General features: G+C 43.3%; 1 protein-coding gene across 1 annotated transcript in view; it reads right to left on the bottom strand.

The window, feature by feature from the left end:
* LOC139666439 (RNA-binding motif, single-stranded-interacting protein 3-like) overlaps nt 1-22,610 on the bottom strand; it is a gene marked incomplete at its 5' end in the record, with an annotated part of 40,395 nt that overhangs the window by 4,509 nt on the left and 13,276 nt on the right. Inside the window, 7 exons of the mRNA XM_071545650.1 lie at nt 627-751; nt 1,660-1,746; nt 2,160-2,276; nt 9,268-9,318; nt 11,543-11,639; nt 15,457-15,500; nt 18,873-18,994. Of these exons, the coding sequence (XP_071401751.1) occupies nt 627-751; nt 1,660-1,746; nt 2,160-2,276; nt 9,268-9,318; nt 11,543-11,639; nt 15,457-15,500; nt 18,873-18,994 (643 nt within the window). The remainder of the gene's footprint in view (nt 1-626; nt 752-1,659; nt 1,747-2,159; nt 2,277-9,267; nt 9,319-11,542; nt 11,640-15,456; nt 15,501-18,872; nt 18,995-22,610) is intronic.

Below are 22,610 nucleotides of genomic sequence, written 5' to 3'. Positions count from 1 at the left end.
CAATCTCTGTTACACTAGGACATAATCCACCGCATACTTGTAATATAGTTGTAAGTCGTGCTGAACCGATTAGTTGTTTAATCGATTAGTCGATTGACAGAAAATTAATCGATTCATTGTTTTAAAACATTAAACATTTGCTACAGCTTCTCAAATGCTAAGGTTTTCTGCTTTTCTCTGTTTCATATCATTATAAAATGAATACTTTGGGTGTTTTTTGGTTGCTGGTCAGACTAAGTAAGAAATTTTAAGAATCACTTTGGACTCTGGTATTTTTTTTTTTACATTTTCTAGACTAAATGATTAATCGCTTAATTGAAAAAATAATCACTAGATTAATCAATACTGAAAATAATTGTTAGCAGCAGCCCTAGTTGTAAGTATTGAAATCCATCCTGCTTGTAACCTTCAATAGCACTGTCACTTCAGACAGTTCTTACTTGAATGTTGTACATTAGAACAAAAGTGTTATACTGAAGCATAAAACTACTATGGACAGTGCAGTGCAGCAGTAATAGCGCAATAATGTAGCAACTCGGCAGCAGCTGTACAAATGCTCTTTTTTAATCTTTTTTGCATGTGGTAAACAGAGAGGTAGAGAGAAGACTTGTGCCTATTACACTCACTTAGTCTGTTGGTAGGAGTAGGCTGTGGCATGATCCCCTGCGTTCTCCACCGATAGGGGCTGCTGCCCGCTGGCGTCCTGCGAGGAGGGGGGGGCCGTCTGCTGAGAGGCTTCTGTCACCACGCCCTGACACCACAGGCACAGTTACACACAAGTCCCATGATGTGAAACATGCAAGATCTGCTCCTGTTAGAACGCATTTCAACCTTTATCCAGCCGAGGGAGGCTGACTAAGCGCACTTGTCTTTTTCAAGTCCAGCTGCAAACAGTTATATTCAGAGACATTAGCAATCCAGTTTCCCAATCTTTTTATCTTTTATAAACCTTTTAACTATTTTTCCAACAATGAATTAAACATCATGAAAATCAATTAAAGATCAATGTGTTATCCTGAGAGAAAGACACACTGACAGCATCCACACTTGATATTGATTAGAGGTGATGGGGTCAACTGCTTCAAGTGGGTTCAGTTCAATTCCTGCCACTCATTTTAAGAATTCAGATATAGTTCCTCTGGCCTTTGAGAGCTCAGTAATAAATAGTGGGAAACTCTCCCTTAACTATTAGTCATAGAATCAAAACCCAATTCTGTGATATTATCAAGACTTACAAACTGGGATTATTGAGTTTTCATACAGAAATATTAGTTTCATTTAGCCAAACTAAACTACAAACTGGAAGAAAACTTCTTGGGATCTCGGAGGCAGTGCAAATTATTTTCTCTTGTTTCTGGTTGCAGGAGACAGTAATGCGAATACAAATTGAATTGTCCTAACAAAACATATATCTGAGCCCTGAAAACAAGTGGTTTTCTCCAAAATTTCTGATTCCTTTTGCATCTTTTCATCAATAGCGCAGATTTGCCAGGTGAGCCATGGTATTAAATGAACCAAAAATGCTTTCAATCCCATGTTATAAAGATTTCAAGTTCACCCTGGCCCATAAAAGTGCTATATATGGACTACTGTGGAAAAGCGGCTTATGTGTCCTTCTCTCTGAATAAAGTCAGTGAAACAACGTCTTTTTGTCCTTACTTCCACTGTGATGGCAGAGGCAGGCACTGCAGTGTACTGGGGAATGTAGGTTCCTTGCATAGGAGCAGCCGCTGCAGCAGTCATGTACTGCAGAGAGAGAAAGGTGTGTGTGAGAGTGTGTGTGTGTGAGGGGGGGTTTATAGAGACAGAGACATTATCATAATAAGCATGAACAATTTGTCCTGCAGAAACACTGAATTTCAAGAACTGAGAAAATTGGACAATTTTCCCATTTAAACAGACTCTTTTCTTTTTACATTTCACAATACATTACTAACAGTTTGGCTTGGTCCCAGAGTCATCACACAATTTTTTTTACTTGTTGGAAACAATGCTACTTGTCAGTCAGAGTAAAGTTCACTGAGGCAAAATTGGCTATGAGGTTTCTACAGTAAGGCAATTACAATTGATTACAAAAATCCCTATTTCCACTAATTCAGAGGGTAAACACACACACACACACACACACACACACACACACACACACAGTGCATACTCACGGTGCCTGTGGTGCCCAGAGACAGGTGGTTCATCTGCTGGGTGAGAGGAGCCATTATACTGGAGGGCTGCAGAGACAAACTGGGCTCCATGGCTGCGGCTGGGGTGATCACAGCACCCTGTGTGGGGAGGGAGCGAGGGTTATAAGCAGTGATGTAGTGGTAAATAAAAATGTGGGTGAACTGTAAGCTCCAAACCACCACCAGTATCAATAAAAATCAATTAGATTCTCAGAAAAGCATTTGTTTATGCTTCCCCCCCCTTAAAATATCCTATCTTTAAATAACTTACATGTTTGATACTGTTCAGTGTAATATGTACTATGAATTTACATACATCACAAAAGAATTATGTCAGCCTGAAAACGTTTACCCAGCTTTTTACCCAGTTATCACAATTAACAGGGTAAACTTCAATGGAAAAAGGCTGCTAGTTAAGTTTAAACTGATCACATGATATGGAGGGAAGTAGGCAGAGAGGGAAGGAAGCAGGGAGAAGGAGGAAGGTAGGGATAAAAGAAAGATGGGAGTGAAGTAATGAGGTGAAAGGGAAATGAGTGAGGGAAGGGGATGAAGGGGATGAAGGGAGAAGTCGGAGGGCGTAGGGAGAATTAACGGAGGAGGCGATGCCAAGGGAGGGGATTGTAACGAGTTGATGAATCGGATCAAGCCAAAAGCTGCATTCAGATTGGGGTGGAGGACAGTAGATGGATAAGAGTAATGCTACTCTTGGGGCAGGAACAGTGTTCTCTAGTGTACTATGTACAGAGTAATGCTGCTCTTGGGGCAGCAATAGTGTACTGTATGCATTTATCACCTTACTCTTGCATAAGGCCATTGTATAGAGAAATGCTGGTAATGCTGCTCTTGGGGCAGGAATAGTGTACTGTATACATATATCATGCCACCCTTGTATTACTCTGCTGTGAATAATGCTGCTATTAGGGCAGGAATAGTTTACTGTAGGTGTATGGCATGCTGTCCTAGCATCAGTCTATTGTATACAGAGTATTGATGCTCTTGGGGCAGGAATAGTGTATTGTAATGCTACCTTAAGATTAGTAATAGTACTGTATCTTAGAAAGGACGTGTCATTTTTAACACATCGGTGTGTCTTCTTTGGGACTACACACAGAAGAACTTCTACACAGGTAGGACGGCATTGAATTCAAGTATTTCAGGGCCCTGTCATCTTAACAGTTGTGTTAGCTGTTAGCCTTCGTGGGGAGGCTCACACACACACACACACACACACACACACACACAGAGAGAGAGAGAGAGAGAGCAGTGAAACTTCTAGCTGTGTGAGCGGTCGCTCTCACGCACAGTCTGTCAGAGTTGTTCACAGTTGCGAAGCTGTGAGTGCAGTTCCTTATGTCTGCAGGCTTCACAGGGAGACACGCACACACACACACACACACACACGCACACACACACACACACACACACACACACACACACACACACACACACAGACGAGGATTGTCAGAGCTGTTAACAGCGGTGAGTAAACTTCCTCCCGACTGCTGCCTTTCATAGGGGGATTTGTTTGAGGAACGCGGCAGGCTGGCTATCAGAAACGCTCTGTCACTGTCTCCCGCATCACAGCTGAGTGACTGGCATGTCTCCTGCACACACACACACACACACACACACACACACACACCTACGGAAATGCACCGAGCTACACACAAACCTTCGGATCAGGCAGGTAGATTTAGCAGCCAGAGTCGAGCTAATACCCAATCTTTCCATCCGTCTATCCGCGCTCTCGTTTTTTAATGATTTCTCCCTCTCCCTCTCTCCCTCCCTTCATCCAGCCTCCCAACACGCTTCCACGCTGCGAGAGCGTCGCAAAAGAAGAGAGATAAATCCACAATGGCTAATTGTCTGCTCTGATTTATGCCTGTATGGTTGTGGTTGGTGTGTGTGTGTGTGTACGTGTGTGTGTTCATGTTTTCATGTATCAGACGTTTTTTCCTGGGGTAAGCAATAAATGAGTATACGAGACAGACAGTTATCTTTTTCCCTGAGGGACAGGAGGAGGAAAAAAAAAAGACCTCCTCCAACTTTGAACTGTCTCTCTCATTTCCTCTCTCCCTCCTTCCCTCTTCGTTCTACCCGTCCTCATTCCTTCCCCCCCCCCTCCCTCCCTCTCTCTCTGTCATTTTTCCAGTGGAGGAGAAGTGAAGCTGACTAGCAGAATGCTGCAGGCACAATGCTGCATCAAATACGCGGCATTAGTGATAATGACACCCATTTAAGGAGAAAACCACTAACCCCTGTGGGTGTGACGGGAGCGCTGGGTGTGTGTGTGAGCGCGTGCGTGTGTGTGTGTGTGTGTGAAGGATGTGAATGGGCATTGTTTGCTCTCTTTCAGCTGGTGTGTTCTCAGAAGCGGATGTTTGTATTATTCTACAAATTGATTTACCATATTCAAACCCCACCTGCGCTCTCTCTCTCTCTCTCTCTCTCTCTCTCTCTCCTTTTCTCTCCGTTACCTACACAAATGCATACATATTGTACGCTCTAAACGTGCACACACACACGCACACGCACACACACACACACACACACACACACACACAGGATTTCAGCTTTAGACCAAAGAAAAGAAAAACATCCCTGGTACTATTTGCAGATATCAGATATGGATTGAACTGAGATTTCTTTAGACACATTCTTTACCCCTTTGTCTCCTCAAATGGGCTTAACACGGCATTTTAGGAAGATCTGAAATCCCCCCCCCCCCCCCCCCTTCCTTCCCTCCCTTGGCATGCACGGTTAAGGTAATGCATTCATTTCCTGTAGGGGGGATTTGTGAATATGCACAAAGACATCCTCGCGCTAATGAAGACGTAAAGACAGGGGGTTCAAGTAATCTGGGCATTCCACCAAGGACCGGAAACACACAGACCTTAAGGCACCCCACTGTGTGTGTGTGTGTGTGTGTGTGTGCGTGCATGTGAGAGATTATGCATGTGTGCACCTGTCTCACATAGCTAAAGGGGCGTCTGCTTCTTTATACCTGGGGAACAAAAGCAGCAGGTTTTTTTTGTCATTCTAATCTTTTTTTTTAATATATACAGTATATGTTTTATTTAAGCATATTCTTAACCAAAGTGAACAGACATACACATGGACATAGACAGATATAAAAATAATAATAATAATAATAAAAACAAAGAAAGGGGCCGCCAGACCTCTGTATCTAAAATTGTGCAAAACAGTACATAAGTTACATAGAGGGACAATAAAAAGCACACATTGCATTAGCTTATGACGCATTGGTTTTGTTGTAATAGACAAGGAAAGGTCCCCACATGTCCAAGAATTTGTCATTCTAATCTTTTAATTAGAATCATTCATTTCCTCCATAACAGTGTGTCTACAGTGTCTGTCTGCATCACTATGTGTGTTTGTGTGTGATACAAACAGTTATCTATTCAAGCAGCTTTTAAAGGGTGGCCTGATTTCCCAACTTCCAATGTTGGTACTGAAGTGATGTGCGGAGATGATTCTGTGTCTGTGTGTGTCTGTGTGTGTGTGTGTGTGTGTGTGTGTGTGTGTGTGTGTGTGCGCGAAGTCACCCCAAATGTGTCAATGAACGCAAAGCACTAATCGAAGTTGCCAGACATTAACAGCCTCCGACGAAGCTTTCGCTGCCATAGGAACAGAATAAAGCCGCCGCCTCCCTCCCTCCCTCCGCCTCCCTCCGCCTCCCTCCCCGAAGCCGTTTTAATTGCCAAGCTCTTCTGTATCCAGGAAATACAATGACTAGCCTCCGCCTTTGTTGTCTAACAGGGACTTTGACTATGCAGAGACAAGACCGGGGAGCGGGCTCGCCGAGCGCAGGCACGCTTCTGCGCGGCTTGTTTTCTTTTCTTTGTTCTCCGTCTCTGTTTACTCTTTGTAATCCCTTCCTTCCTTCCTCCCTCCTCGTTTTCACTGTCTGTCTCCCTTCCCCCGTGTGCCTGTCTCTCTCTCTCTCTCTCTCTCTCTCTCTCTCACATACACGCACTTCTTTATTTATTTTTATTTTCCCACTTTGTCCATTCTCTTATTCTCTGTCTGTGGACGCCGTATCAAGCGGCCTGCCAAATAATTAGACAGGACATTTGTTTGAAGACACATTTACAGAAGGGTATTATCCGCTCTCACAGACGTCATTTTAATCAGACATGACTACAGAATGTTATTAGGAGCTGGCAGAGAGTCAAGAGAGAGAGAGAGACAGACAGGGAGAGAGATTGATAGAGGGAAAAAGAAAGAAAGTGAGGGACAGATAGACAGAGAGAGAGAAAGAAAATTTGGCCAAGTTTAACTATTGTGTAAGGAACCCCTCGGTGCACGGCTGATATAGCATATCAATGCCGTTTCTATCTTCCATCCCCCCCAGAGCTGACAATTTCAACGGAGCATAACTGAATTCTGCCGGTATAAAATAGTCTGGAGACGTTGGCAGGAGACCAACTCACTAACACTGCAGTTTGATGAGAATCTGAATGATAAAATCTCTCTTGACTGTCATTCTAAGTGAAGCAAAAGTTTAGTTTTCTTTTCTAGAAAAACGATCCATAGGACAGGAGCCTAAATCTTATTCCTGCATTAAGAAAAAAAGCTAGAGAAGACAGTGTCATCATGGGATCTGGTGGTTTATATCAAATCATTGCACAGATGCATGATTTGCTGACTGTGAGCGACCACATCATTGAAAATTCTCATTGGCTTGTGCACTTGGCTTCTAATTAAATCACTGTCTTCTTAATTCTCCCTATAAATACTGGAGCACCATATAGAATGATGTCCACTCTCCTTATAAAACCGCAGACATTTACACAACAGGGATTGTGCAATGAAAATCCACATGGATAATTATAAGAAAAGAAGAAAAAATAATTATTTAAAGTCTATTTTTTTTTCATTTCTGAAAAACAAATCAAACTTTCTTTAGGCTTAATGCTTTTCTGAGGTTCAGGTAAACAGTATTTCCACAGATTCTGTATGGAAATGTATTGCAAATAGCTTTTTTTTCCTCTGCAAACAACTGCTTTGCAAACAACCGCTGCACTTGAGAACGACCGGTCAGCAAAACTGTGAACTACTGCTAAATGAATGTTTAAAAAGGTGATTAAAGCTCTATTTCCAACTGGAGCACTTTGAAACAAATTGTATCAATAGGGGAATCGGCCTCAACATTAATCTACTCTGCTTCTCATTCCTGCTGTACTGATAAATAATCACCAACGAGCAAACTGGGTAGAACTCCTGCTGAGCTCTCCGGTCCGTCATCCAGCAGACAGTGAACCGAGCAGCCTCACCGCTCGCACCAATTAAAGACAGGAACGTTGAAGGCAGGGGTTTGATGCTGTGTGTTTGGGTAGTTATATCTCGGACAGACAGGATGCCGGCGGAGGCTTTACACTGGGCTCGCGGCGAAGGGCGTGGAGGTCGAAAGAGCAATCTACTGTTACTGCAGCTGTACACAATGCCTGGGAAAAAGGAAGGAAGCCTTTGAGTTGGAGTCAAAGTTTTGCTTTGTTTGTTTGTTTGTGCGCGAGAGAATGCGAGAGAGGGAGAGAGAGACAGAGTCTGTAGGTGGGTGGAGGTATGTATTGACTGTACACAAGGATATGTGTAAATGTATGCGTGGGTGTGTTGAGGCGTCTTTGTGTTTTACTCAAAGACGTGTGTGTGTGTGTGTGTGTGTGTGTATATGCGTGGACAGACAGAGCTCAGACAGTCTAAGTGGGTCTAAATCCTTCAGCTCACATTTAATGTACAGACAATCAGACCTCCAGACACACTATAGTCTCCCACCAGACATAGAGCACACATAAGTGCATTTGTATAGTAGTGTGTGTGTGTGTGTGTGTGTGTGTGTGTTGTGTGCTTGAGTATCACTCCCAGAAACTGCACTCTATAATACCATACTCAAGTAGAACATATTAGCAATTATCCTACAGAAATGAGCCTGTGATCCTACCCATTGGAAAACAAACAATTGATAGACTTGTATAGGAGTAGATAAGGGTTAACTCTAGAGTCAGCAGAGGTTAATCTTGTTTAATTTCAGTGTTATTATGCTTAATGCTACACAAACTTAGCTCTTGTCTAAGTCCATGTTTGCTGTGCCTGCAGTTGCAATTGCAGCCAGCAGGGGGCGAGCTTTCATAATGGATTTCAGAGGAGAAGGTTATTCACAGGCTGATTCAGCAGACTAGGACTCAGATTCCAAGGCTACGTTTCTGCCAGTTTGTCTCTCCTGCTCCAGCCTTTCTGGAAACTGTGCCACAAGTCTGGGCATTTGATGAGCGATCATGATGATCTTGAAATTGATCTTGCCCACCGCACTTGCAGTCATGGTGATTAACAGTTGTTGACTTACTCTGTCGTTTGCATTCATCCTTTATCACTAGATAAAAATGTAAATATGATGTCGATGATGAGTAATTTATGTGAGAGAAAGACTATTTGTAATTCAGTCCTTAAGAGTTTAGATGTAAATTAGATGTGAATCTCAAGAATTGAGCAGCATCAAATGCACTCATAACTGTGTTATAGCTGTCATTCATGATCTCAAGGGCTATAGCTTCCTAAATGGGTGACACTTCACAGTTTTGTTCCCATAAGCCCTGTGGCTGCCAATATAATAGACAGTCGTATTACTGATCGAGCCATTTCAAAGGAGCATAAGCAAATTTGGATTTTGGGCGTATAAGAGAGGGCCAAACAGCAATCAAGCAATATAATAAAAAGTACTATTTCTTTGCATGATTTTTAAAATGTAACATCACTGGTTTGTAGAGAAAGTGGGTCTAGGAAAAGTCATGGAGGGACATTATGAAAGCTGAGAATTATCAATTCTAAAATTCAACACAGCTATCAACTGACTGCAGCTTGGTCTTTCTGGTGTTAAACTTTTAAGGTTAGCAAATCGTAACCACATGGAGGACACACACTGGCTTGTACACAGAGATGATAAGAAGGAAAGAAAGAAGGGTAGAGAGGAAGCAGCGGCAAGTGTTTGAGAGAGAAGGAAATGACTCCACCGGGACAAGATAACATACAATACAAAAAAACAAGGGAGAGACTGGTTCACTGAACTTACTGTTGGTTGCATAACATACTGTTGGTGTGGCATCCAAGATGTACTCTGGACCTGTGGATGGTGACAGGGCAGGAGAGGATGGGATGGGAGAGGTGAGAAGAGAAGAGAAGAGAAGAGAAGAGAAGAGAAGAGAAGAGAAGAGAAGAAAAGAGAAGAGGAGAGAAGAGAAGAGAAGAGAAGAGAAGAGAAGAGGATAGATGGAGTAGGAACAGAGGAAAGGAATGGAGGAAAGGACAAAGGAAAGTGGATGCAGAAGGCAGGTCAGGAAGAGAAGAGGAGAGGAAAGGGAAGATCAAAAGGAAGATTGTTAAGTGGGTGAAGAATGGAGAAAGGGAGATCATAAAGCAGGACAATTGGAAGTTAGAATGACAGGAAGGGAGCAAAAAAAAACAAAGGAGAAAAGAGAAAATGAATCATTAGCTCAACTCTTTACAAGCCTATTTCAGAGCGCCGGTCCCTGCGGCAGCACGTCTTGAAGAATATTACAGCGGAGGCTGAGGGTCCGGTATATGTTATGTTGTAATTACAGGAGGATATAGAGACCGCAGAGAGCAATACAGTCTAATAATTACTGCTTCACAGCGGAGGTTTCATCATCAAAGCCTGTCTTGGGCACAAATCACCACTTTCATCTCCTCCTGTTACCCAGTGCCCATCCTTAACATGAGAAGAAACAAGTCCCCAAAGCACGCTTTGTCGCATGCAAGATTTGACATGAGTGTGTGTACATTAATTGTATGTGTGTGTATATGAAAGACAGAGGGTGTGTGTATGCGGGGGTGGGTTACAGCATGTGTAGAAGTCCAACTTAAAGTAGTATAAAGTAGGTTAATTTCTTCTCATGCGTATTTTATTTTTGCATTTGTGCGTGTGTATGTTGGGGCTTGGGGTCAGAGAAATCAGCATCTTGAATGTAAATGCATCGTCTGGCCTCAAAAAGCATGGTGTGCGTGTGTCTCTGGTCTCTCTGCACTGCTGCCAGCGTGTCTATGCATTTTCCTCCTGGTTCATAGAAGTGTTTTGTACAGAGAATCTTCTATAGTCAGAGAAACCCTGTAGAGGGGGACTGGTGTTTGTTTTACAGTATGTCTGTTTGACAAACTGTGGATCTAGGCCCGAGTCAGCCTCTCAAAGAAGCAAATTTACCACTCCAAGCAGCTTCGACATAAAGTGGTATTGTGTGTGTGTGTGTGTGTGTGTGTGTGTGTGTGTGTGTGTGTGTGTGTGTGTGTGTGAAGGGAGGATGCGACACAGGATACATGGGAACGGAGGAAGAGACACAGAGAGAGAGGGGATGCACTGTGCCTATGAAAGAAAGAGTTTGGAGGGGTTTTGCAATGCAAGCCAATGTTTCATCACTGTATCAGTTGATAACTCCATTCGTGTGTGTGTGTGTGTACAGTCTTTGCCCACATAGCACAAATGCTACTTGCTTGACCTGTAGGCCTACACCTAGGGTCTACACACAAGACGACAATGACCAAACAGTTTCCTAGTCAAAGTAAAAATTCAGCAGCCGTTTGGGGACCATGGGCCAGAACTCTTGTGGTTGGGTTGAAATTCTTATTCAAACATTAAAACAGTATTATAACTTGTATACTAGACCACTGGTCCCATGTAGTCCACTGAGTTTAAATTTCTCTTAACACACTTACAGAGGGCTATGAGGTGACCTTACATGAGCAGCCATGTTAGAGCCATGTTTTGGCTGGTGACTGGTTATTTCATCATTGATACATCTTATCAGTTTTGTGTTTAGATAATGTCAGCTTGTTAGCTAGCTAACCATAGTCTTCCACTATGTAATGTATCCAAACCAATACTGCTTTGTTAACAATTTTGTCTGATTTGCACAGTCACTAATGTTAGGTGGCTAGTACCTAGTAGTGTCTAGTAGTTTAGTAGTTACATATTAATGTTAGTTAGTTTGCTAAGTTAGCTTGCTGGCCAAACACCACACTTCTCAAGCTACAACTGGGAGTCAAAAACAATTTACTGTGTCACAGTAACCTCAATTCTGAAACAAATCAACATCATTAGGCCATTTCCTTTGAGCTATAAAGCACATAAAACCAGACACAACTTATCTTTTTCAGATGTATCTTTTTTTCTGGCTTGGTTGTAATATACAGTCTGTAGCCATTATTAGTGAGTGGCCAATTCTCCAATGAGCTGTCCAACATAGCACCTGCCGTAGTTGGCAGGCTATTTCAAAAGCCTCTACAGTCACCCAAGACTCCGCCTACACAGACGGGCTCCAAGAGGCTCCACCCACCTGATATGTGGAGACAGGAGAGGCAGCGATGAAGGGTGTGATTGACGTCTGTGCAATCATCCGATTGGTGGAGATGCTGTATGGCGAAGAGTAGAACCTATGGAAGCAAACAAGAAAAGGAGGGGTTAAAACAAATCTTTCCGTTCAACATCACCAATATCGCCGAGCTTATGGCAGTGGAGTTAAACTGAACCGAAAGCAAAAGAAGTTACTGTATCATACAAAATGTAAGGCCGGTCAAGAGGAGCAAGGCCTCTGCGCAAGTGCAAAGTGCAAAGGTGAAAATGAATGCAAGAGGGGTTTTTTCATCATGGAGCACAACACTTCAAGACGCCGCTGACGATGGATCACACATCATCAAGGCTGCTGTGGAGAAAATAATTATGACAGCTTCACTCTGAGTCACACCAGCGAAGATGTTTTAAAGTGAGAACCAACATTGCCCTGGAGTATGCATCATGTTGCACAGGAGTCTGCTCCTCTGGTACGCATAATAATGAAATTATCACTTTAATGTGCGAGTGGGTGAAATATTTTAATATCGCCCTATATGTTCCCGCCTACACATATTCCATTTCGTAGGGAAGGCTGTATCTGTAACATCTGCATTTGAAAGTGTGTTTACCTCTGCGCCTATACCTTTGTTTGCCCTTCTGATTTCGCTCCATCTCTCTCTCTCTCTCTTTTTTTTTTTTTTTCATTTTCCCCCCCTCAACCCTGCAGCAGTAGAATGCCGTGGCTCGCAGTGCTTTATTTATCATTGTGTACCTAGAGAGGACATGTTTCATCCGCCAGGCCGTGTCGCTGTGCCCGATCGATCCCAAAGTGTCTGTCGACTGAATAATGGAGCGAGGGGGGAGGGAGAGAGAGAGAGGGAGAGAGAGAGAGAGGGGGGGGAGAAAGAGACAGATAGAGCAGCCCTCCCTGCTACAAGGGTCATACTATCTCTAACACAGCCAAGATTGTATGAAAAAAGCTTTTGCCACAGTACAAGTGTTGCTCGGTTGGAGGAGGATAGGACTTGGGAAGAAAGCAACACTGCTGGTTTACTTCCAAAAGAAACTCCAAACTACTGAAACACTGTTTGCCGCATTGTTGCTCTGCCTTTGCAGCTCTACAGTATACTGTAATAACAGAATAGATCATATTAGACGCACAATGCTGGACTTCTGAGCGACTGAGACGAAGGACAGGAAGAAGTGGCAGGACTATGCAGAGTCCTTCAACACAATTCGGAGTTTCAGAGTGTGCTCCGCAACTGCTTTTGTATAAATCCACTGTGACACCCACACACACACACCTCATTTCAAGGGTGAAACGAGTTGCCGGGGTGCCCACTTGGTACGTGCTCGCCTCGCTCCCCGTTTCGCGATAGCACAAACAGTTTTGAACTATAGGCTCAGAGATGCAAACCTGCAGATATTTTCCCCAAACTGTTGCAGCCGGGGCCTCCTGGATGCAGAGAGGTTCAGTTCCAGCTTATAGGAGGGCTGATTGCTTAAATTTCCCCGTGACACCTTGAACAGACTTCCAATAAGTAGCCTCAAAAGGAAACTATGTGTATCCTTGGTCACAAATATTCTTTATTAGCCGATTCTTCCTTTGAGCTACTTTATGTCTGAACTGCATGTAGTGATGCATTCAAACCTTTGAGTACGCCATTGCTTTTGCGTCTGCATTAACAATTGCATGGATATGGATGGATCCAGTCTGAGCTCCAATAAAAGCCTTTTAACAGTCCATCATTACGGAATGCAACGAAAACAACCTTTCAAATGCCATTCATCCCCTGCCAAAGATAATAGAACCGGAATATGTATGTGAATGTGATGTTTTGAATTTTCTACTACGATAAGCGATGAGATCTCGGAGTGGCGCGGACCCACCTATTTTCATGTGCGACGTGCGGATGTATGACTCGCATTAGAGATACTGTATTACTGTCGCTGATGAATACAAACGAGTGAACACAGCCTGGTTATTCAATACGGCTCCTCTGATTGTGTTTATTGTATTTTTCATTAGAGTGATGTGTATCGAGAGAGAGAGAGAGATAGTAGGTAGAGGACAGATCCAAGGTTATTGATGGAGGCTATTAGCCCTGAGCAGCACGCTGTCAATAGGGACTGTAGCACGGCTGTTTAAACAATATACTAAACATGTAATTGGGTGCAGAACATTACAGCGGGATTGAATTAAAAAGCTCTCTGTGAATCCCCGGTGTGACCTAGCAGCGCTGTCAGGAGTTTGCCCTGAAAAAATTAGCCTGTGATTTAGTGCTGACCTCAGGGAGTTTTGCGCGGAGAATATATGCTAGAATATATATGTGTGTGTGTGTGTGTGTGTGAGTGCATGTATGTGTGTGGGCAAGAGAGAAAGGGACAGAGAGATGAGAGCAGAGACACAGAGAGAAGGACAGAGGGGCAGCAGACAGACAGGCAGGATGGGGAGAGAGAGAGAGAGAGAGAGAGAAAAGGAGACCGAGTGTCCTGTCCTCCTGATAAAGAAGTAAAGAGAGGACAGGCTGTGAGCCAAAGCGGTCCGGCTGGTCTGGCGGGACACGTGTTTCCAATAACATCAGATCCGCATCAGACCCGAAAAACCAGCCTTCCATGAGCTCGGAGCAAACAAACAAAACTACAATCGATTCTTACCCTTCCCCTCTCCTCTGGCTTTTTTTTTTTTTTCTTTTTTTTCCTCCCTTCCCTTGCCCTCCTCTTGACCTCGCCCATCGCTCCCCCTTTTGTCGACTCTCCCCCCCTTTTTTTCCCCCTCCTCACTAATTAGCTGCATTAGCATTTCATAGCCGTTTAGTGCATCGCCGGAAGGAGCTTCTGCGACCTCGGAAGAGAGGTCGGAGAGGGCTTAAGAGCTGCGAGCGCACAGATGCATGCGCGTGCGTGACACACACACACACACACACACACACACACACGCAAAGACACCAGTGAAGTCCAGAAGTAAAGCATCTGGGGAGAAGCAAATGGAGAGAGTAGGAATTAACGAGAGACTTAAGAGGAGAAGGAAGACAACGTAAAGTCAGGATAAGAGCAGACATGGAGATGGGAAAAGAGGAGGGAAAGGAAGAGGAGAAGAGAAGGGGTAGAAGGCTAACGTGGAGATGTGACGAAGGTAACGGGTGAGGAGCGGGAGCGGAATTACCAGAAGGAAGAGGAGGGAAAATAAGGCTACAAAGAGGAAGACAAGGAGGACCGAGCTGACGAGGAGGAGGAGGAGAAGAGAAACAGCGAGAGAGAGAGGGAGGAGGGAGGAACGCGTCTCCTGGGAGCGCATCACCGGCAGCGTTCCTAGCAGACAGGACCCATCTCCAATTTCCCCCCCCTGAACCAGCCAGACACTCTGCATTCAGCCCGGGAACGCGGTGGATCGCCTCGGCTGACGAAAGTCTTACAGCGGCACTGCAACACCTCCCAGCTCCTCTGTCTGGAATCAAAACCTACACGTCTGACAGCTTGTATGCATAGGTGCATAAATAAATGCCCCCGCCGCACCGTTCTGATGGTGAGGGTGAGGGAGAGAGAGCGGGACAGGGAGAGAGAGAGAGCGAGAGTGTGTGTGTGTGTGTGCATGAATATTGCAAATGCTCGTGGGCGTGCGTGTCCCGCGTCTGTTTGAATATGTGCGCGTATGTCTGGTGCGCTCATTGGTATGCAAGCGCCCTTGCGCATATGACTGCTGATGGTTGGTTGATGTTTGCACATGTGCTACGTCAGTCTTTAGTAGAAAGTAGAAAGTAGAAAAACACAGAAACGTATTAAGACGCTGATCTGAGACGAAATCTGCTGAGCAAATCTGAATTTTGCTTAACTGAGATCAACCAAGAATGTGAAATGAGCAGTGAAGATTGTAGACAGACAAGTTTGTAAATACAAGAAGAAGAACGTTCCACTTACCCATTCTGCATTGCGGTGGGATCATACGTCAACGCCATACCACTCTGGAGGGAGTGAGGGAGACACACACACACACACACACAAATGATTACTACAATGTCCGATATGCATTTACTGCCCTTTGAATGATTTGTACAACATGTTCTCAATTTTAGAGGTGAACTGTTTTACATTTGATATTGGTGATTATGTTCTATTGCAATAGCACATGTTTTCATACTAAATCAGGTATCATCTCATTATGGTTTGAATGTATATACTGTTGGTTGTTGTTTTTTTGCAAACTGACATTTTGTAAATTGCTTTAGCGATATTGTTCCTGATGAACAGTCATGCCAATACAGTTATTGAATGAGAGAGAGAGAGAGAGAGAGAGAGAGAGAGAGAGACAGAGGGAGAGAGAGAAAGAGAGAGAGAGAGAGACAAAGAGAGAGCTGAGAAGTGGAAGCACAGACAGGGACAGAGGTGGAGACGAAGACGGTGCCAGAGACGAAAGCCAGACAGATTCATGAGGTAAAATAAACAAAACGCACAATAATCACTCTCAAGATTACACGAGAACCCAAACAATCGAGTGGGACACAAACACCCACTCAATAAAGAATACTTAATGATCTCCTCAGTAGCTCAACATGCCCAAATGAGTCTGTTAAAAGCACTTGTGTACAATAAAATGATTGTGCATGTTGGTGTGTGTGTCCACTTATAACTGTACTTATCAGGTTCAGAAGTACTCACAAATACGGTACAATTACCAGAGAAAGGACTTTTCGGGGATGTTTGTGATGGTCCTCACATAGTGTGTGTGTGTGTGTTTGTGTGTGTATCTGGGTATCCTACCATAGTATCCTATAGAATCTTATCCACTAGCTACAGTATAGCAACAGTACTCAGTATAGATGAGTATAAATGAATGGGATTGGGTTTTGCATTACAGCAACATCAGAATAAACTCAAAGCTACAGGATTATATTTTAGTTTTAGTGTTCTCTCAGCCTGCTCCTCCTCTCTATTAAGTGAGCTGTTGTCCCTATTAAGTCGAGTGTTGATCATTAAGTGACGTTTCTCTCCATGTTTCTCTGTCTGTGCTTCTTTTCTTCTGTCTTGCGGGGTGCCGTTTAAATGAATGAGACTGCATTGCTCTCAATTGGGCTTTGAAAAAGATCTTCATCCACGAGTAACCGCCTCCTGGCAATGTTAGTCTCAACTTCAAGCTACACTAGTGTTTTTACTATTCTAATCTGTTTTTTTCTCAATCTGTCTCTCTCCCCCCCTCTATCTCCGTCTGCCCCCTCTCCTCTATCTGCAATCCAGCAGAAGTCATTTGTACTTGTTCTATATTCCGCACAATGCTCCTCTCTCTCTCTCCAAATTGGCAGATGAGTTGAAAGTGTGCCCCGATGCTGAACTCTGCTGCCGCGATGTTTGTTTTTTTCCCCAAACGCTGTTTCTAGTCAGGACTGAGGGAATATAGACTGTAGGAGCAGTAACAAACAGCGCTACACATTGATGACAACAAATGGCAAAAAATGTATAATTCCTGGGAGCAGAATTTTAGATAAAGTAAATTACAGATGGACAAGAATTCAACTTGTCACCTTGAGCAAAAATCTGTATCATGGCTAGTTCCCAGTCAATCCATTGACTTGTTTATTTCCACAAATGTTGTGGATTTTATGTTTGTGTTTAACGAATGTCCTTTAAATTGCCCCATGTGGGATAAATAAAGTTGCATTGTATTGCATTGTATAAGACAGGACACAATTCCCTGACTTGTGTTTAATGCCAGCTCTAGTGAATGTGTGAATCACTCTGCGTGTGCGGATGTGTGTCTATGTGCCTGGATACGTTTTCTATGTGTGTTTCTGTGTGTGTTTCTGTGTGTGTGTGTCACGGTCCCAAGGCCAGACTCATTTAGGAGAGCGGGGTTGTGAGAGATTAGGGCCGGCTGACTGAGTAACAGAGTGCGAGGAGGCGGCCAGGCGCCTCACAGCACCTCCACGGCCAGATGTCTCTATCAGTCAGCCTGGAGAGACCTGGCTCCGTTAATACACATAAGCCCCCTGAATGGCCGCTTCTCCACAGCAAGGCCGAGTGGGGCTTGTCAGGACCTGGGCCTCTTGATGAATGTGTTGGAGGACGGCCCTGAAAGCGCCGCTCATTTGTGTGAAACTAAAGCCCGGCTGACAAATCACCTGATTGTGATAAGTCCTTTTTTAGTCCTATTATGCCGGACCAGGCTAATGTCTGATTTCTGACACACACATGCAGAAACACACACAAAAAACACACGGATGTCACACGCACACACTGTGGCTTTGGCATCCTGTTATTGTTGTGGCGGCCGCTGCTGCAGCCTGGTTCCATTCCGCTCACTCCACCACCCTGCTCTTTCCCAACCTCCACGCACTGCGGATGTTGGGAAACTTTTAAAACACTGCACTCGGCGTGTGGGCGGCTACATGATTATTCACTTTCTCTTGTTCTGTAAATTCGTGCTGTGGGATTGACACTAACAACTTTTTGAACTCTCTACATTGTGCAACGGTCGATGTGCTTTCAAGCCGTTAAACAATGTTTAATTTCTTCCAGAGATGACAGCCTGGAAGTGGGAGTTGCAACAAAGGAAAGCATGAATTGGCATCGGGGTATTGCAGAAGCCTTGTATATTAAATAGGGATTTAATAGCATTTATATATGCCAGCTTTCATATTGTCAGCAGCAACTCTAATTTGGCCTTTTCTTTATTGTAAATGAATGCTGATAATAGCCCCTGCAGAAGGTAAATGTTTAACGACTGGGGCTCCAAGCCAAACCATTGAAACTATATTGTGAAATGTCAAAAATGAGCCAGATTTTCCAAGTTTATGAAAAAGCGGACTAATAGTTTCTGCAGCACATCGTTTCATGTGAGCCGTGTAATGCTGCGACACAGTTTTACCGTATGTGACTGTATTCCACTCTCACTTTGGGGCCTAACACTGGGCTGTAAACTCGTTGACATAGGCTAGAGTTATTATGATAAGATTATGATTATGCTTGTGCTAGGAAGCTGAGCAGGAAAAGCCCTGAAAGAGGTTTGTGGTTATACTTTAGTCATGCTTATGATAAGGCAAGAATAACACAAGTTTGGCTTTGATAATGTTGCTATTGTCAGTTAAAACATTCTCCAAATCAACACTGTTTCCCACATTCTGATGGTGAGAACTGAGTTGCTGCTTCTTTTCAGCTGGCAGAAGGTGAAAATAATGATCTGTTGATTACTAGGATGGAGAAACATGGTTCTTGTGTTATAATATGCCTTTTCCACTCTACTTTAGAACATCTGAGAAAGAAAAAACTGCTGTAGTTGACGGGGATCTTCTACAAAAGCTACCACTGGTGAGCGCTTTTGGACACTTACTGTAAATACAAACAGTTTTAAGCCTCACCTCTCCTTCCCGTGTCCACGGTCGGCCATTTTGGGGGTACTTGACCTGGGTCTGCCTCTTCTTCTGGCCTCCGTCAGCAAACTTGCACAGCAGCGGCTCTGCAGGGGCTACAGGGTGAGTCAGGAAGAGAGAGAGAGAGAGACGGGGAGAAACAGACATTTTAATGGCAGAAAAGAGTGAAATGTCATTCATTAGGTGAAGAATTACAATTCAAAGATAAATCTTGAAGACGGGGCGTAATGCGGCGACTTCAACAACAACGTAACATGAATTGATTGGACCTGAAATAGCACTTCGGCTCTCACATCCATCTCGTCCACGTCGAATCCGGCTGAACAACGGCAGAGTTATCGCAGCATCTCTACAGCTCTTACAACCAGCCTTGACACGGAAACAAAGCCACTGGCGAAGCATCAAAGCGCGGGGAGCGCGGTTCAAACGACAAAGCAAACAGCCATAGTTAATACGCTAAATAACTGCACACAGCATGACCCCCGGGGCTATAGACGGCAATAGCGGTTTCTCCAAAGACAACGCGGTCCCTTTCTGGACCCGAGAAAGAAGAAAGCCTTGATTACAAATGGGATTAGCTCACTGTGACCTCCCGTACAAAAGTTCACCAAACTTTAACTTAAACCTGATAGGCTGCAGCTTCTAATGCCCTCCAGGCTCCTGAACTAGCAGGAACCAGCTGGATTGGTGTGGGATTATGCAAAAAGAAAAAGAGGGAGAAAATGGCCTTGGTTTGTATACATTTATTTACAAAGCTTATCTTTAAAGTTTGTGAGAAAGCAGGAGGGCGTGTATAATGGGTTCTATTTCTGGGCAATGCTTCAGCATGAGCATGACTCAAGAAGCACAGCGTTAAGCAGCATCCTAACATGAACCAAGACTCTCAGATAAGACAGATAGTTTATACACAGCTGATTGTCTGTCTTCTTTGTTCACTGACACCAAAGGATATTTCTTGTATTTCCAGTTATGGTTCACCAACATGCACACATACAGACATACAGTACATATGTACATTCCTACTTGTACTAACTAAACCCACAACTAGCCCTTTATTCCTCCACAAAATGATAAACAGATTATATACTAATATAGATAATAGATTACAGCAATAATCGGCTAGATTCATACCAACTGCATCACCTTCGTACCTTGGATCATAGTAAATAATGCCCTCTTGGGTATTATGGATTTCATTCAACGGTTAGCTAAGGTCACCATAGAAGATGCATGGCAAGTTAGCAACCAATAAAACACTGATAGCCATGCTTTATCTGAATTATCAGCATGGTTATATTAGGTCTTCGGACAGCGAGTGCAAACATACAACAGAATATATTAAGCTATTGAAAGCCCCAAACTGTAACTGCAAAATGTTGAAGCACTGCCACCCCATCAGTTGTTTTCACTCTGTAATTGTCTGACTAAGCCACCCATTTTTCTCACACATTACCTTAAGAATCCACCAGGGTTAGGGTTAGGGTTTGTGTTATGAATTACACAAGGCTGTTAGCTGGCACTCTTGCCCTTAGTAACTGATTTCAAACTGTAGAGAAAGTCAAAATTCATAGATCACCATAACTGCATCTAGCATAATAACAAAGAGGTTCATAGGTCAGACATACAATCCTGAGAACTCACAAAGAAGATGTAGAAGTATAGTTTTTCATGAGGTTGGAGGCGTTCTTGACAAAGGAGATATTTGATTCTGATTTATATCGCAATCATCATGCGGACAGATGCAAACATTATGAAAGTAAAAATAAACGCTATGTGATTACCTGGCCTACTTCAAGAAAACTACTTCTTCATCTCAGTAAAGTGAAAAATGAGACAAACTCATCTCAGTATTCAGAGCTTAAGGTTTAGACAAAGCTGTGTGGAAGGCCTGGGGGCTGTATGGGATTAGTTAAGTAGACAGAGACGCAGACTGCTGTGTGATTATACTGCATTTAGGAGTGCTTTGTCATTATACTGTTTTAACTTGATTTCTATCTGAATAACACATGGCCACACGGCTGCGGCTCTGCTATCATCTCTATCTATTCTACTTATCTTTCTTTGTCTCCACAATGTCTCACTCCCTACCTCTCTCTTCTCCTCCTCCTTCTTTGCTCCATGCACGCATATAGCCTATACATTTGGTACATAATCATTTGTTTAGGGTTGTGCGTGTGTATGTTTTAGACAGTCTTATCACAAGTGTGCCAAACAAAACAAATTGTAAATATTGCTCCCACAGAACTTAGGCTGGATGGTAGGAGTGGCGGCCATGTTTATGTGTACCGTTGGGCTAGCTTCCAGCTTCCATATAAACTGACTTAGAGCAAGTTGCTGAGGTGAGAAATTTTGCCGCAAAAACCAAAGAAGCCTCTCTGTCACCTTGCTGCCATGGAATGATATGATAATGTTGACTAGAAGAGCTAGAGAGAGAAGTAGGCTAGAGTCGCTGATAATGCTACGTTAGCTTCGTCGCTAACGTTAGCTTTCAGTTGAGTTTTGAATTTCAGGTTTAGGGGTTAAGGAAAGAATGCAGTCAATTTAGACAGAGAAAGCAACATTGCAGATTGGCTGACAACTTGTCAAGTTCATAGTCAGGACACTTCTTCTTCTCTGCTCCTTTTCTAAACTACTACACAAAGACAACAGAAACTCCCGCTGATCTAAGACAATTGTTTGTCACAGGCGTTTACATGAAAGGGATACCTCGATATTTTGAATTTAATCTATTTTTATTCATCAGGCTTGTCACAAAGGCAGCAAAAAGTTCAGTGAGCTGAAAAAAAAACAACATTGTTTGCTTTTGGATAGCTGGGGCCATTTATTGTTTGAATTGGGAACGCAAACAACACTAACAAGCTGTTCTTAGGGCGAAAGACAATAATGCAGAAACGTATTTCCTCATAATGTGATAGGTGTCTGGTAAAGAATGACAGACTGAAGTCCAAAATGTCACTGTGTACTTTTCCTTCATTCAGTTTATTAGTGTGCCATATGCTAACATCCAGTGAGTAAAGCACGCAACATGAGAACAGAGGGAATCTTCTAGAAGAATGACAGCGCTTGTTAAAAGTGACGTATAACAAGCCTTCAGCAGGAGGGACAGTGGTTGGTGAGAAGGTATTCCTCGCTTCCATTTTGTATAATCCCCCACAGTGGCACACATGAACACACACACACACACACACACACACACACACACACAACAATAACACTCTAGCTGTAAGCTGCCTTTATATCTGAGCTGAGGCTGGTGAAATAGCTCCAGCCATTAAACACTGGCCCAGCACTGTGGGGAAAGGCTAACGATGATACAGTAAGCCAGGCTGCGCAGAAATGCACACACACACACACACACACCTATATTTTTGTGTCTTTTTTGTTGCCTCATTTGCTCATTTGCTTTAATAAAGTGTTTTTCAGACTGTATCAGGAGTCCAATATTTGTTTGGGCAGCAAATTTAGAATAGGTCCCCAAATGATTCTGGAGAAATTGTCAATTTTTTTTTACTGGACAATTCAAATTTTATATGAAGCTAGTGGCTAGTCACTGCTACCGTAGCAGTCCCAACCCCCCCTAAGTAACATATAAAGAAGAATAAAATACTGAGGTTCAACAGCCTGAGCAGAAGATACATTTTGTTTGATTAGTCTCCGCAATAACTATATATATATATATATATATATATATATATATAGTAACACATGATC

Source organism: Centroberyx affinis, unplaced genomic scaffold (assembly GCF_046629955.1).
Source record: "Centroberyx affinis isolate AG114_WGS23_722 - 3 ecotype Tasmania unplaced genomic scaffold, CSIRO-AGI_Caff_v1 ptg005017l_1, whole genome shotgun sequence".
In the NCBI taxonomy this organism is placed as follows: Eukaryota; Metazoa; Chordata; class Actinopteri; order Beryciformes; family Berycidae; genus Centroberyx; species Centroberyx affinis.
Note: the sequence above shows the minus strand (reverse complement) of the source record. Positions and strands in the feature narration are given on the sequence as shown.